The sequence below is a fragment of the Siniperca chuatsi genome, linkage group LG5 (assembly GCF_020085105.1).
Source record: "Siniperca chuatsi isolate FFG_IHB_CAS linkage group LG5, ASM2008510v1, whole genome shotgun sequence".
In the NCBI taxonomy this organism is placed as follows: domain Eukaryota; kingdom Metazoa; phylum Chordata; class Actinopteri; order Centrarchiformes; family Sinipercidae; genus Siniperca; species Siniperca chuatsi.
Genome location: NC_058046.1, coordinates 1,915,243 through 1,931,265, shown reverse-complemented (window position 1 = coordinate 1,931,265; position 16,023 = coordinate 1,915,243). Strand labels below are relative to the sequence as shown.

The window sequence follows — 16,023 nt, the reverse complement described above, 5'->3', positions numbered from 1 at the left end:
CATTTTATTCCTCACTTCTTCAAATGGCTGTGTGTGTGTGTGTGTGTGTGTGTGTGTGTGTACCGGGGTCGATCTGTCCGAAGGCTGCTGCAGCTTGAAGGATCAGCAGCAGGAAGAGGTGCATGATGGTCCACCGATCACACCAACACACACGCTACATCTCTGAGAGGGGGATAATAATCTTTAAATATCAGGACACCTCAGAGTGAATCATCCAGTTAGAACATGGCCACTGACCAGAGCAAAACAAGGCCGGCTGAGTTCTAATCATCATCCGTTTTTCACAGTTTGTTTGTAATCACTTCAACGCATGGTTTATATTTATTACGAGGTACCGCATCACCAAGCAGAAACATTTTTGGAATGTTTAGTATTCATCTCTAAGCATCTTTAACCAGGTCTGAGCGTCGACCGGATGCTTTTTTACAGACACCTTCCAGCCAATCGGATACGAGCATTTTCCCTCAATATTAATGAAAGGATCGCCTCCCGTTGTCATCATCAGCTGACGTTCGGTTTCATCTTCTCTTTGTCTTGTGTGTGCAGGGAACCAGAGCTTGAGGCTTACTGACAGATAATGTCCAAAGTGCAAAGTGGAGGCTGGAGCCACGTGCCAACAAACTGCCAACATAAAAAATATCGATCGCTGATTTACTTATTTAACTACTTTTTGATCTCTTGTTATCATACTTTTAGCTCCTGTAGACGTACAGTGGAGTTCCTGCTGCTTTGTGGATCCAACCTGAAGCTAAGCACCAAACAGCTGATAAATTTTATCAAAGATGAGAGCTGATTCCAGAACAGTAACTGAACTAGTCAGTAACATCTGGGAGGTTTCTGGTGAAACAGCTATGAGCTCACAAGACTTCATAGGGGTCAAAGGTCAACCCGCAGAAGGTGAACAGTTCACTAAAGCGTCACAACCAATAAACTCTTTACGGCCTCATTTCGCGGCAGGGAGAACGGGACCGAAAGTGGTGCTGGCTCGCTCTGACAACACGCCAAGGCTTACAGCCACGTGTCACAGCTCATTTTGCTTAGAAGGACCGGTCGGTTCATGTGCGAGCTTCACTCAAACAAAGTGCGGGATGCCGGCATTTTTAAATCGCACACATAAACACAACACAGACATTTCACCGAGTCTCTGCTCTCAAACTGTCAGCGCACCTACGTGAACACAGAATCCATCCAGGATCCGTCAGTTCCAACATTCAGCGTGTTTCTATTACAGGAAGTCAAGTGGACCTCAAACTGTCACTGTTCTGCAACTACAGCAGGATGGACGAGCAAGGATTAGTCTGAATGACTCCTCACTTCATTTACAAAACGACTGAGTGTGTGTGTGTGTGTGAGTGTGAGTGTGTGTGAGTGTGTGTGAGTGTGTGTGTGTTTCTGTGTTGCATAACCTCTGTGAGTGGGCCGCTGTTTGTGTCCAGTATTTATAAACTGCTCTGCTCCAACAGCACTAACATTGTGCAATCACTCTCTCACACACACACACACACACACACACACACACACACACACACACACACACACACACACACAGTAGAGAATTCTCTCTTCTCTCAATCAAAGTATTTAACAGATATATACTTCATATTAGTATCAGTATACGCTGTGTCTCGGCCTTCTTCTCTTATTCTGGATATTTTCTTTCTCTCTGGAGTTTTTCTGCGGTCGAGTTTCTGTTTCAAAATGAAAAACATCAAGTCCCTGGAGGAAACAGCTGGACACGGAGAGAGAGAGAGAGACGGGCAGAGAGGGGGAGAGAGAGACGGGCAGAGAGGGGGAGAGAGAGAGACAGGGAGAGAGGGGGAGAGAGAGACAGGGAGAGAGGGGGAGAGAGAGACGGGCAGAGAGGGGGAGAGAGAGACAGGGAGAGAGGGGGGAGAGAGAGACGGGCAGAGAGGGGAGAGAGAGAGAGACAGGGAGAGAGAGGAGAGAGAGAGACAGGGAGAGGGGAGAGAGAGAGAGACAGGCAGAGAGGGGAGAGAGAGACAGGGAGAGAGGGGAGAGAGAGAGGGCAGGCAGAGGGGGAGAGAGAGACAGGGAGAGAGGGGGAGAGAGAGAGACGGGCAGAGAGGGGGAGAGAGAGACGGGCAGAGAGGGGGAGAGAGAGAGACAGGGAGAGAGGGGAGAGAGAGAGACGGGCAGAGAGGGGAGAGAGAGAGAGAGAGGGGAGAGAGGGAGAGAGAGAGAGCAGGGAGAGAGGGGGGAGAGAGAGACGGGCAGAGAGGGGAGAGAGAGAGACAGGGAGAGAGGGGAGAGAGAGACAGGCAGAGGGGAGAGAGAGAGACAGGCGGGCAGAGAGGGGAGAGAGAGGACGGGCAGAGAGGGGAGAGAGAGAGACGGGCAGAGAGGGGAGAGAGAGAGACAGGGAGAGAGGGGAGAGAGAGAGACGGGCAGAGAGGGGGAGAGAGAGAGGGAGAGAGGGGAGAGAGAGAGAGGGAGAGAGAGGGGAGAGAGAGACGGGCAGAGAGGGGAGAGAGAGAGAGACAGGGAGAGAGGGGAGAGAGAGAGACGGGCAGAGAGGGGAGAGAGAGAGACAGGGAGAGAGGGGAGAGAGAGAGACGGGCAGAGAGGGGAGAGAGAGAGACGGGCAGAGAGGGGAGAGAGAGAGAGACGGGCAGAGAGGGGGAGAGAGAGACAGGGAGAGAGGGGAGAGAGAGAGAGACAGGCAGAGAGGGGAGAGAGAGAGAGAGACAGGCAGAGAGGGGGAGAGAGAGACAGGGAGAGAGGGGGAGAGAGAGACAGGGAGAGAGGGGAGAGAGAGAGAGACAGGCAGAGAGGGGAGAGAGAGAGACGGGCAGAGAGGGGGAGAGAGAGAGACGGGCAGAGAGGGGGAGAGAGAGAGACGGGCAGAGAGGGGGAGAGAGAGACGGGCAGAGAGGGGGGAGAGAGAGACGGGCAGAGAGGGGGAGAGAGAGAGACGGGCAGAAAGGGGGAGAGAGAGAGACAGGCAGAGAGGGGGAGAGAGAGAGACAGGGAGAGAGGGGGAGAGAGAGACGGGCAGAAACGGGGGAAAGAGAGAGACAGGGAGAGAGGGGGAGACAGAAGGGCAGAAAAAATGGAGAGGGAGAAACAAAGAGAAGAAGACCTGAACTGAGACTGGAGAGAGACAGCAGGGTGAGGCGAACTGAAGAAACAGAGGAGAGAAAACACAGAGAGGAAGAGGAGGAGGAGGCAGAGAAAGTCTAGGCAGGAGCGGAAAGAGAGGAAGAAAAAGGTGGAGAGGAGAACAATGGGCGGAAGGGGAAAGCGCAGACACGCAGAGCTTAACGAGTAATTAACACCAGGCTGGAAAGCTGCGTTGTGTCACATCAGCGCTGGGCGTGGCCTGAAACCAGTGATGTCACGGGGTCCTGGAGTACACCTGCGCATCGCCGCAGCAAGGCCAGAAGCTGAACCACGGGAGGTCAGCAAACACAAGATTTCAGGAGGTGTTCAGTTATTAGTGAGAAAAGCACTATGTTCCCGATCGATCACTAAAGGAAGGGGAGGTAACTGGTTTGACTGGATTTAAAGTATCAAAAGCAAAAGGACTCATTTGATGGTGATGTATTATACATACTTATACTGTATGTTATATTATAGGATTATTATTACTGATGCATTAATGTGTAAGTGGCCTTTTGTACTTTGTCGGGGGGGTTGGGCAGTTTAATCTGCAAACCCTCCAGTCTCATGAAGACATTTCTGAATATAATTACGTCCAATAAAAAATCGAAATTTCTTAAAATAAAAGTATATAAAAATCTGTCAGTGCAGTAAGAATACTGAATTAAACCGGTTTTTGGTTTTAAGAACGGAGTCTGCAGCTTGAAATGAGAAAGAATGAGGCAGGGAATTATGAGAAATGAAACTGTTTTAGAAAATACTTGAAACTGAATTAGAAATAGGTTGGAATATTCTAACTGCAGCGTCAGGTTATTTCACTTTTATTAAAGAAAAAAAGATTTTAACGACTAAATTACAGACTAAAATGACTTGATAAGAAGGAGATTTTGTATTTGGTATGAAACATCTGTAAGGTAACTCGTACCTCAAGCTGCCAAACAGCAACGTAGTGGAGGAACGAGGACGACATTTGCCTTTGAAAGTACAAATTAAAAGCAGCATGAAATAGAAAATAGCCAAGTCAAGTACAAGTATTAGAAATTGTACTCGACATTACTTGTGTAAACGTGCTTAGTTACTTTCCAGCAGTGCTGGGATCAGACTGCACAGTACTTTTGTCTTTACAGATGCTCACTGTGTGTCAATCAAAGTGTCATAAACTCTAGACGTTGGACCCCGACCAATCAGAGCTCGCCGTCTTTCACGATTTGAAGGGGCCGACTTCCCGGTTCCCCCTGACGGCAGCAACGACACCAGCCTCTTCCTCTTCTCCGCGTTAACGGCTGAAGAGCGCTCTGCGACTCAGTGGGTTCGTCTTTAGATGCTGAGTCAGCTGTCTGACACGGTGACACTCTATACGGAGTAAAACACAGCACTCATTTTCATTCCCGACGCTCCACGTCTGTCGGGACTCTGATCGTGGCATGACCAATAGGATCTGGATGATGACTCGTCCCCATCGATGTTTGCTTTGCGGTGACGATCAGCTGGAGATGTGTGAGAAACACTCAGCAGTCGAGCCCGCGGCTGAAGTTAGCCTGAAGTTGGATCATTCTGCGTGGTAAATCCCGCTCTATAACAGTTAGTTTGTGTTTCTGAATCGAGACTGGAGTGAAAAACAAGCAGCTCCCTGAGTCACAGCAGCCTGACCTCCATTTGGAAACGAACGAATGTGACCAGACTGTTCCCGAGCTGCAGCAGCTCTCTGATTGCAGCCTGCTTTCACATTCTTCACATGCAGCCTGAATGCAGAACTGCTAAGACTCAGTGAAAACCTGCCAGTTCTCCTTTTCTGACGTAGATCTCTGTTCTGCCTTCAGAGAGCGAGTTCATTCACTTGTGCACAAGAACGCAGCGGTTCACTTTTTATTTTCTGGCTACAGTTGGGAGAGAGAGAGAGCTTTATGTAATGTGTTGGCTGCAGCTCAGATTCCTGCACTGTTGCTCATCTCTACAGCTAAATCACATGACCGGGGCATGGAGAGAGAGACAGACACAGTAAGAGCGATCAAAAGAAGGAGAAGGAGACAAAGAGAGACACATAAAGATATCTGGACATCTGGAATCCAGTGGGACATTTTCTCTGTTGCAGTCTAAGAACACGACCAACCGAAGATCAACACCAAGAAACTGGTTTTGTAACAAAAACAAATCCCACGTCATTACAAACTGTTTCCTGTTGGGGGGGGCTAAAACTGTGGATGAAACAGATTTCGGTTAATTAAATGGCTATAAAGAGGTTTCAGGGGGTTTTAACTGTACTGGCCAAACGCTTCATACCTAAATGACAAAGCAGGCTTGACAGTACTTAGAAAAATGATTCATACGACTGTTTTCTGTTAAGCTTACCCAATTAAAACTAGCTGGTAAATATTGGGAAAGATGTGGTCATGGCTAAAAGAACCAGAACTCGACTGACAAACGTAACCTCCTCGAGTGTGGCCCTGAAGGATTCGGCCCTGATCTGCTCTGTGGTGCAGATAGCCTACTTTTTAATCCATCAGATACACACAAAGTACACAAGCAAGTATGTCAACAACTGACCCCCCCCCCAATGAACTGCTGCTGAACCTGTCAGTCTCGCGCAGCACACTCGATTTTAACAACTGAAATTAGTGACATTAATTTCACACCTTGGATTTTGTTGGCAGATTCAATCAGCTGGGGCTAACTAGTGTAAGTTAACGATGAACCTTTAGCTAAGACTCTGTGACTTGGTTGAAATCTCCATCTCCGGCTGAATATCTAATGTCCAGCTGATTCATTTCAAAACAAGAATCCTGTAATGGGGTCATAAATATGCACTTGATGGCTAGATATACGATATAATGCTAAAACACTGAGGCTAAGCTAACAGGCCCCAGGCAAAAAGTCACCGTCCTCAGCAGCTGATGATCCTTTAAAGACATGGAGACGAAGGTACGGCCCTGCCACGTATTACAGCTAGTTAGCCTTAGCATTCAGCTGCAGTACAGTATCGTAATGAAAAATGTCATTCGAGCTAACAGAACACTTTTGGATTGTGCCTGAACTCGTCCTGCGTGACACAGATAAACTGTGAAATAATACAATAATGCAGACATAAGACATAATAGAATTTCTGTTTAGAAACAAGCGTTTGTCCTGAATCCCACTGACAGTGAAATGAATCACTAGCTGCAGCCCGGATAATAATATGAACTCTGATTATTTTACAGATTTCTGTGTTTTACTTTTCCTGAATTTTCCCTGCTTTGCTTTTCCTCCATCTTTGCTTCCTCTCCTTTGTCTTCTCCGTCTTATCTCCTCCCTTGTCGCTCCCTCCGTCCCCCTTTTCCTCTCATTCTGTCCGTCCTCTCTCCTCCTCCCTCCGTCAGAACAGACTGAAGCCAAAAGCCTCAACATTCCTAACATTCAACGCAACCCAGAGCTCTCTCTCTCCCCCTGTCTGTGTCTATGTCTCTCGCTCACACAAACACACAGGAATCCACATGCCTTTCTCCAAGTCTCTCTCTCTCTCTCTCTCTCTCTCTCTCTCTCTCTTACTGTTATACACAGGAATCTGCATGTCTCTCTCTCTCTCTCTGGTTGAGGGGTGAATGAGACAGAGCTCACTGAGAACAAAACAGAGCAGCAGAACGCACAGTACAACAGTACAGAGTAGAAACAGCAGACCCTTCAGAGATCCACCTTTAACACGAAAGCTCATATTGTTTAACTACATTTATTATAGATCCCAACATTTACAGAGACACCACATATGTCAGGCTAACGCACTGTGTTGACCAGTCATATACATGCACATTCCAGGCAGATTATAACGTTAAATGTATAGGTCTACTGTTTAGTTTGAATAACGCTCCACAGATGTTTTGGCTTCTGATAAGCCCCCGCTCTGCGACTTCGATCGGGAAAAAGTGTAAATGCAACAAAGAATCATTCGAGACACATTTCAGTCCGTTTTTGCACGCGTTCTAGCCAGACATAGAAAAGGTGTAAACGCATCCTTCTGTCCCAGATGCACGGACTAAAACATGATTGAAACCAAACATCATATAGAATAAGAGAAGACCTGCAGCACCTGAAACGCTCGGCACGCATACTCAGAAATACAGGTTGTCCCCTGCAGCTGGACTGTCCGTACCAGCATGGACATCCGCTTCAATAATCACTTTCCAAACACAGCGCAGAAAAGTCTGCATGTGAATTCATCTCCTCCTGCGGTTTGTGTTTCTTGACATCTGCTAGCTAGCATTAGCTGCTCCCTGGGACAGAATGCATAAAGCAGAGGAGTCCCACGGCTTCCCCTGTCGTATCAGAGATAATACCTCATCAACAAACATGATCCCAGAGCAGAGACCGCTCTTCTTCGGTCTCTCCCTCGCATCGATGCGACTGCTAATAGCCAAAGCCAGCTGGTCGCCTGGAGTGGCGACGTCGCCTGCTGTGTTGGGTGCAGTTGGCCGACATGTTCGTACGTGTCTGCGGGTGCATGTGGTCCCGGCCAACCATATGTTGGAGGCTGCACGTGAACAGTCCCTGCAGACCCCTGTCGGTATTGGTGGATGACAAAATTTACGTCGGGCAGACCTTCACAGCTGTGCAAAGTATAATTTGTGCTTATGCCAGTACTGTAAGTGATCTGTGGAAGTGCCCCCTTACAGTGTCTTTCTCCTGCGTTAGCTGCATGTTATATATAAGTGAAATTAGCCATCGCTGTAGGAAGAAAGCTGCTCCAGCACGGGCTCAAACTGTTAACGGGCCATGGATCTCGTATCTCAGACTGGACCTTCTGGTTTGGATTTCAGCTTCTCACCTGTACCCGCAGCAACACACCACTGCAGCGCAGAGCCTGTTTCAACAAAACCTGTCTGTCGCTGCAGCACTGCTGTCTGATTACGCAACACAATGAACACAGGAAAACACACTGAGAGCCGAGCAGAGGCTCCACACACACACACACACACACACACAGTTGGGTCCAGATGCCTGTGATGATCATGGTTATCAACAGGAAACTATAACAGAAATGAATAATATTTAAGTATATATATGTAATATTTAGAATATTTTTACACATGAATAGCTTCCACCCAACAGTACGAAACACTTCAGATCCGTTGAAAGCCATCTGGTGAACGTGACGGTGTCAGTGTCAACATTAAAGCTCCTGTCTGGTTGCTTCTGTTAGTTCAGAGTTTTCAGAAATTACACATGTGCATCTGCAAAATGGCCAAAATGCAAATGTAACCTTAGAGCAGGTGATGGTTACGGGTCTGACCTGGAGCAGAGCAGCAGATGGTTTCACAAGAGCTGCTGCTATCTGAGGAATGTGAGGAGCGCTTGATTTAACATGTAGAGCTTTGAACTGACAGACAGCACTGCAGCCGAGGTGAACGTTATCAAACACACCTGAAAACCTGAATGTGGAATTATTTAACCAGGGAGTCCACTCCTGCAGTGATGTCCCACATCGAAGAGGACAAAACTGTCGAATGTTTCTGATTTTAAAACTTTGCTTTTTCCAGGAAGTACTCTTCAAACGTGTCGCTCGAGACTGTGCTGCTCGACTCAGAATGCGAGCCCTGAAGACACGAATGTGTCAGTACACACACACACACACACACACACACACACACAGGTATGCAGGGTGTCATAACTCTGTCAGCGGTGGGCGGAGGCAGCCGAGGAGCTCACTGAGCAGCTGCAGGACTCTAAGCTAACAGCACTGAAACGCAGCAGAGTTTCGTGCCTTTGAAAATGCCCACTGGGGCCTCACATTTCTACAGAGCCGCGTGAACCTTAACGTGGCAGTCCGGGAAGATGGCAGGACCAGATCACTGTTCACGCTTCAGATTGAGTTGGGTTTTCAGAATCCACCCATCCGTGAACTTTATCCCAGCATGCACTGGGTGAGAAGCAGTGTGCACCCAGTCTGTTACGGAGCCGTTACTCGTCTATACCTTGAACCTGACTTCCAAATCTGAGAGCTGAACCCAAAGCTATGTTTTGCTTTGTTTCATCAGTTACTGACCATAAGTTCACCAGACTAATGCAGTGCACTGAATTCACTCTGTCTCCTCCCCTCTTCCCATTGGACATTGCATATCTACTTGCAACATGACAAGCATGGACAAGAGGGACATTTCTTAATGAACTGCATTTAAAATAAACCAAATCCGACCTGAGCCCGAAGCTTTACGCAACAAAACAGCCGTCGGCTAAGTTCCAGACAGTTCAGTGTTTCCATTCAGTTCACCTGCACGTCTTCATGCTCCACATAGTCATAACGAGAGCGTGCAAACCCAGCCGGCCGGTGGATAACCAGCCAGCCAAATCCACTCAGCAGATCGACAAATGTGCTTTCCCGTTCTGTTTACAGATTTCTGACAGCGACGTTTGTTCAGTGTTTACAGTACGTGCTAGCGCTCCGAAGAGCCGCTAAGCTTCACAGAGACAATAGCAGTGATTCAGTCAATTGTAATCACAGCATGAAAACAATTTAATGCGAGAGAAGGAGTTTGTCTAACATGCGGAATCATTTCGCAGCTGATGACTGTAAGTCATCGAGCCCCATCAGAAGCAGCTGCTGTCAGGACGTCCAACTCAAGGAAAGACCAGGACACAGACAGACAGCTCGGGCATGGCCAGACAGACATTTATGAGTTTTTATTATCGGACCTTTTAAACAAGAACAATCACAAAATGTCTGACTGTTTATAGCTGCCGGATCAAAAATTTGAATCTTAGCATGTATGTTTCTGATCCCGCGGTGCAGTTTTACTGCACTCTGAACTCTGCAGCACTTCAGAGCTCTCTGAGGGGGACCAGAGACGACGATGTATTAAATATCAGAGCCGATCGGCCCGGGAGGTTATGTCGCTTCTGTGACCTTTAACTCCTCATTAACACAGAAGCCTCCTGTGCCTCTAACAGATCATTTACACTCATCTGTAATCTGCTGCTACCATCAGCACACACTTGTGTTTGTGTTTAACAGTGGTGTTGATATAAAAAGGCTTCATGAGCGCATCATAACTGAGATCACAGCCTGATAAGAGGGGCACTGACTTTATAAGGTCATTTAATGAGGTTAAATGTATTTGGAAAGGTTTGTCCAAACGGCTGGAGGACTTCACTGGAAGGAGGTTGTGTATGCATGCTTTTCTGTGTGTCTGCTGCTAACATAGATACAATCTCTCAAATGGTTCACTCTCGCAGACAGATCACTTTATTGGCTCCAGGTTGAGCTGGCGAGATTTTAGAAGAGATCTGGATCTAATGCTGTTCAAAGTGGGACGGGACGAATTATCGTTTTTTGGAAAGCAGGAGTGCTCACACACGCCGAGATTCCTAGAGACAGTTTGAAGTCATCTGGTTAACTGTTGGTCCTCGAAGCCTGTCTCAGAGTGCAGTGAGGACGCAGCGTCCACTGTCATTAAGAAGACGCTGTGATGTGACTGTCTTCTATCAACAAATTCACTGCGCAGGTTGGCACGCCAAAGTCCACAGGACCAACAGAGTCTGAGCGGTTTCACTCCGGTTGCTCGTTAGCGTGTCCCGTCACTTGCTGGTTAGCTTGCTTGAGTCGCCAGCAAAAAATGAAAGTGACTGCATTTGTACTGAACATCCTGTAAGTGCAGCTCTGAAAGCTACGACTAATTTTGAAGACACGTGTCCCTTTCCAAAGATTTTGTCCTGTTCTTGCACAAAAACACAGTCAGTATGAGAGGAATAAACACGAGTTTTCGATTCCGAAGCTATAAATTACAAATTACAAATGATTTTGAAGTTTACGAGAATCAGCTCTCTTCAGAGGCTTTTCCCCCCTCAGGAGACAAACATGAGGACAAACCTGCTGTGGTTCACCTCAGTGGAGGTCTGCTGGTCAGAGACAAACTGGGTTTATTTGTCTTCAACAGAACAACAGACATCATGTGAGTTTGTGTAGAAATACAAAGCTGACAGCAGCAGCAGGAGAGTCCTGGACCTGGTTCTTCTCTCAGTTACAGGACTATACGAATACAATCCTACACTTCAGCTGATCATATTCTGCGCCGCTCATTCGCTGCGGATACGTCCTGAAACCCAGAAAACCTACAGAGCCGTGAAAAGAAAAAAGTGCTCCACTTCAGCCGTCTTAATGAGTGGCAGCAGTGAAACCATTCGTCTTCCATTTCTTTGTTTGGGGTTTGTTTTGTGAGTGAACAGAGCTGTCAGCTCTCACAGTCTGAGCCAAACACTGAGCTGCTGCTGTTGTGAAATCTCTCTGAGCCTCTCTGTGGCTCCAGGCTGCTCCCACAGCCTCCAACTGCCTCGCATCACAAACACCGAGCTGTGAAAGCTCCCGCGGGGTGCCGACGCCACCGCTCATCACCTTTTCTTTAATCAGTTTCACAGTTAATCGTTTAATGGACACAATGTCAAAAGTCCCAGAGTGCAAAGGGACTTCTTCAAATGTCTTGTTTTGTCCAACCAACAGTCCAAGACCCAAAGATGTTCAGTTTTCTTCCGGTGCAAAACAGAGAAATGATGAAAATCTGGAGAAGCTGGAACCAGAGAATGAGAAACGACATACACGACTGATCAATAATCAGAGACGTTGCCAATCAGTTTTCTGTCAATCGACTAACTGATTAATAAGCATTATTACTGTCAGTGATATATCCAACGTCTACCATGAACTTTTAAGTGCCGGAGAGAATCGTATCAGCTACTGAGCTTGCAGGTGAACACATCCATCTCCATGACAACAGAGAAAAGGCCATCGGCTGATGAGGACCGTGTGGTCGAAAGCTCTGGAAAAAGCTAGCGCATGACCTTGAGCTGGGACTGTAATGTACAAGTTCAGCACTGGTTTCAAGATACAACAAAGTCAAAGTGTGGAAACTGAATTCAGTCCGTGCTGTGAATCACTTGAACAGGTCCTGACAGTCCTGCTGCAGAAAGATCAGTCCACAAAAACACAGCTCACCCAAAATGTGCTTCTCATAGACAAGAAGCATATGTTTTTAAATGACATGCAAATGAATTGTCCTAAAGGGCTTCATGACACAAGTCAGCCTGAGAAAGGAGATGAGGCCGAGAGCGAAGGATCTACTTCAGTTTATATTTAAAGGTTTGAGACCGCGGCCCGCCGTCACTTCGTCCTTGTAAACCGAGCTGAGCATGAAAATAACCCAAACATGATCCCTAACACACCTCACAGGAGGCCAAGAGGTCAGCAGCACACACACACACACACACACACACACACACTGGAGACTTATGTAAACAACCAAAAATCTCAGCCCCAAAATCCTGCTCTCTGATTGGCTGGTAGCTGTCTGTTAAATCATATCTGTGTTCACCTCAGATGTACTCAGTGTGGAGAAGCATTCAGATCCTTTACTGCAGTAAAAGTACTAATACCAGACTGTGAGAACCTCCTGTGGACCTCCTTCAGTATCCGGGTCGGGACTTCTGCTAAGACACGTTGCTGTTGAGTCTTTCAGATTTAATTTTTTTGGTGTGTCATACAGTCCCATTATATTCAAAAAACGCAGACATCTCTACGGCCGATATCTCGAAACTCAGCAGCTCGCAGCAGAACGACCCAGATGGATAAACAGCGCTGCAGGTGAGAGGGGACTTACGTGTTTTACATTTTGGGTGAACTGATGTTCACAGATGCAGATGTTTAAGGCTGAGCTGATGTTAACTGCTTTATATACTGTTGGGTAGTTTCATCTGCAGCAATGCATCATGGTCTATAAGATCGTTTGCAGCGTCGCTGTCCTGTGAGAACCACGTATCAGAGAAACAGCCTGTTTTCAGCTCTGTGACGATGCGTTCTCCAGCTGATCCGAGGGGGGGTTAAAGAGTTTATTCAGCTTCAGGAGGAGGAGAGTTTCCTCAGCACATGAAGGAAACTCTTCATCCTTCAGCTCGTCACAAACACCTGGTTTCCACTGGACAGGAAGGGGATGAAAACTGTGATCTGTAAAGTGACTGAAGCCGTCAGACAGACGCCGAAGAATAAAAAGAACAATATCTCCCTCTGTACTTACGTACAGTACTTGAGTAAAGTCCTTAGTTACAGTCATCACAGGTCAGGTCAACAGTTAACCCACTGTTCTCGTAAACTGTAGGTAACCATAGCAACAGTACCGATGCTGACAGTTAACTGACAGGTGAAACGAACCCTAACAGGGTTAAAGTGACTACAAACATGGAGGAGGAGTTTTCCTCCTTTGGGAACAGAATGGACAGCTCATTCTACTTTACTTGTGTATACTAGCTCATTATCACTTATTGATTATCCGTACTGTGATATGAATCTGCTATTTTGATTCTAATATCCTGATCTTCGATTCAATGATCTTCAACACTTCACATGATATTAGATATATTACATTATGGTATATTCAGGTGATCATAACTCGAAATATGCAGACGGTCTCGTTTTCTGCTGCTTTTACAAACATTACTGATGTAAATGAAAACATTAAAAGCGTCAGTCTGTGGACTAAACGTCCTGTCAATCATTTTTGGAGTAAGAACCGGTATTTCCAGCGGTTTCAGACTGACTGCCGTCTCTGCGTGACGTGTCGTGCTACAGTGGCACGAAGAGGAAACACCGTGACTGATATCTGAGGGAAATCAAGGTGCTTTGAGTTGACACTATGATCGAAACTTTGACTTTCTTAACAGCTGACAGATTAAATTAAAAGTAAGAGTGAAGATTCAAAAACAAATGTCTTGCTCCCGTTGTTTCCTCGTTTTCCTGATGTCTGGCTTTTTACTGCGACTCTTTTACTTTCTGTAGTTGCTGCTGTCAGGATTCATTGTTATGATGATGATGATTATTTCTATGATGCCTGTTATATAATGTATGAATTCAGTCCAGCACAGAACAGTATATGACTGGGCTCCATCACTGTGTATTTAATACATATTAGAGTTATCGAGTGTGGTCCTAGTTTCACTTCAGTCTAATGTTTAGGATTAATGGCTTTTTATGTATTTTTGCCTTTTATCTATCTTTATGGATGTGTGTGTTCTAGAGCTGCAACTAAAGACTCTTTTCATTATTAATCTACCGATTATTTCCTCGATTTAACGATTAATCGCTCGGTCGATGAAACGCACCACAGTTTCCTAGAGCCATCACCTAATGCCTCGTTCAGCCCCAAACCTCCAAATATTTAAAACACTGTAACGTAAGACAAGCTAGTTCTCACATTTGAGAACCTGGAGCCGTCGAATATTGAAAAATAACTTCAACGATTCATGGATTATTAAAATAGTTGCAGATCGATCGACTCGTCTAATCGTCATCATCCCTCAGTGTACTTACAGCTGCTGTAACAATATAATGTAATATACTCACATCTGTTTACACCAGTGTTGTGGACAGTGTTCCTGTTGAGTCTCCAGTCAGTTTAAAGCAGCTGCATTATATCTGAATCTATAAGTAGTGAATATTATCGGTGTGTTGAGTTTCACATTAACATTCATTCACTGGGAGTTTCTGTGGCCCTTTGTAGTGACTTCACCTGTTACATTAACCTGATGTTGGCTCACAGCATCTGTTTCTGGCAGCTGGGTTGTATTTTATGCATTTTTTCTTCTAATGTAGTTGCTACTAATCCTGTAACCTTTTAAATCTGCAGTGACTTTATCCTGATGTCCCCCTCTGTCCACATTACAGATGTCTCTGTCTGATGTTGCTTCATGTGTTTTCCTGCAGTCTGATCTTTTCAGTCAGAGTGTTCTGGACCTGTGCTGTTCCTGGACCCCTGCTCCTGCAGATCAAACATCTCAGCTGTCCCGTTTAGGCCTCAGTCTGCAGTCAGCCCTGATCTCAGCCCTGATCTCAGCCCTGTTGTCCTGCCCTCACAGTTCCCTACAGTCTGGACCCTCCGCCCGGCTTCGCCTTCGTGTTTCAGTCCGTTTCAGCCCGCAGCTGCTTACCTGTCCGCGGGGTCCCTCCGGATCCACAACAGCAGCGAGCCTCTCCCGGTTGGATCCGTTTTTCTCGGAGTCCAGTCCGGCAGGTCGGGAGCTGGCAGTCGGAGACAGCCGAGGAGCTCACGGGCTCATGGTGGAGAAAAGTAACGGGGACGCTTCGCTGGCTGCCGTGCCTTTCTTCTTTTGGATCTTCTGCTGCTGGGTTTCCTTCAGCTGTGTGTTGGAAGAAGAAGATCTGCACATCCAAAGAGAGGGGAACAAAAAAAGTTGCTGTGTATTTACATCACATCCCGTTTCCGAAGAGGAGGAGGAGGAGGAGGAGGAGGAGGAAGGCTGTCTGACATCTGAGAGCTGGAGGAAGTCCGCAGCAGAGGGCGGGTTCCACTCAGGTCTAACAGCCCGGGGTTCTTTACAGACTGTCTCTGTTCCTGCATCTGTGTGGCAACAACACATCGATCCGGATCACTCTGAAGAGGGCCGTCCTGCATACCGAGTCCTGTTCTTTTGCTCCAGTCAAACAGACTGCAGGACTTTAGCTTGTAACAGAGTATTTCTGCACTGTGGTGTTACTGGTTTTACTGGAGAGAAAGATCTGAGGACTTAAAGTGGTTCTTTCAGGTATTAAAACACACCAGAGATCAGAGATCAGTGAAATCTAAACCCTTCAAACACACGTTAACTTCAGAAGCCCAAGAAACAAGTCAGATTAAAACACTCAGTTAGATGAATTAGATGAATTAACATTAATTATCAATTCAAGCTGTTATTAAGGTTGGGATTCTAGCTGTTTCAGGTGCAAATGAATAATATTTTGATGGGTAATTTGGGATAAATAAATGATAAATTAATGGATTATTTTGCATTAAGGGTTTTAAAATGGGGTTTCTGCATGGATTCAAATGTACAGCATAACATGACAGAGAGCCGTTAATTTGTTCAGCCAACTCTGGGGTTAATAATGGATCAATGATT

General features: G+C 46.3%; 1 protein-coding gene across 3 annotated transcripts in view; it reads right to left on the bottom strand.

Annotated features, from left to right (window-relative positions):
* ddr2l (discoidin domain receptor family, member 2, like) overlaps positions 1–15,391 on the bottom strand; it is a 38,218-nt gene extending 22,827 nt beyond the window's left edge. The window contains exons 1-2 of one of the 3 annotated variants that reach the window (XM_044197461.1): positions 15,055–15,391; positions 64–162 (exon numbers count right to left, since the gene is read on the bottom strand). In XM_044197461.1, the coding sequence (XP_044053396.1) occupies positions 64–124 (61 nt within the window). In that variant the 5' untranslated portion in view covers positions 125–162; positions 15,055–15,391. The remainder of the gene's footprint in view (positions 1–63; positions 163–15,054) is intronic. The other 2 variants (XM_044197460.1, XM_044197462.1) reach the window with 2 other exon arrangements.
* Positions 15,392–16,023: the final 632 nt, after the last annotated feature.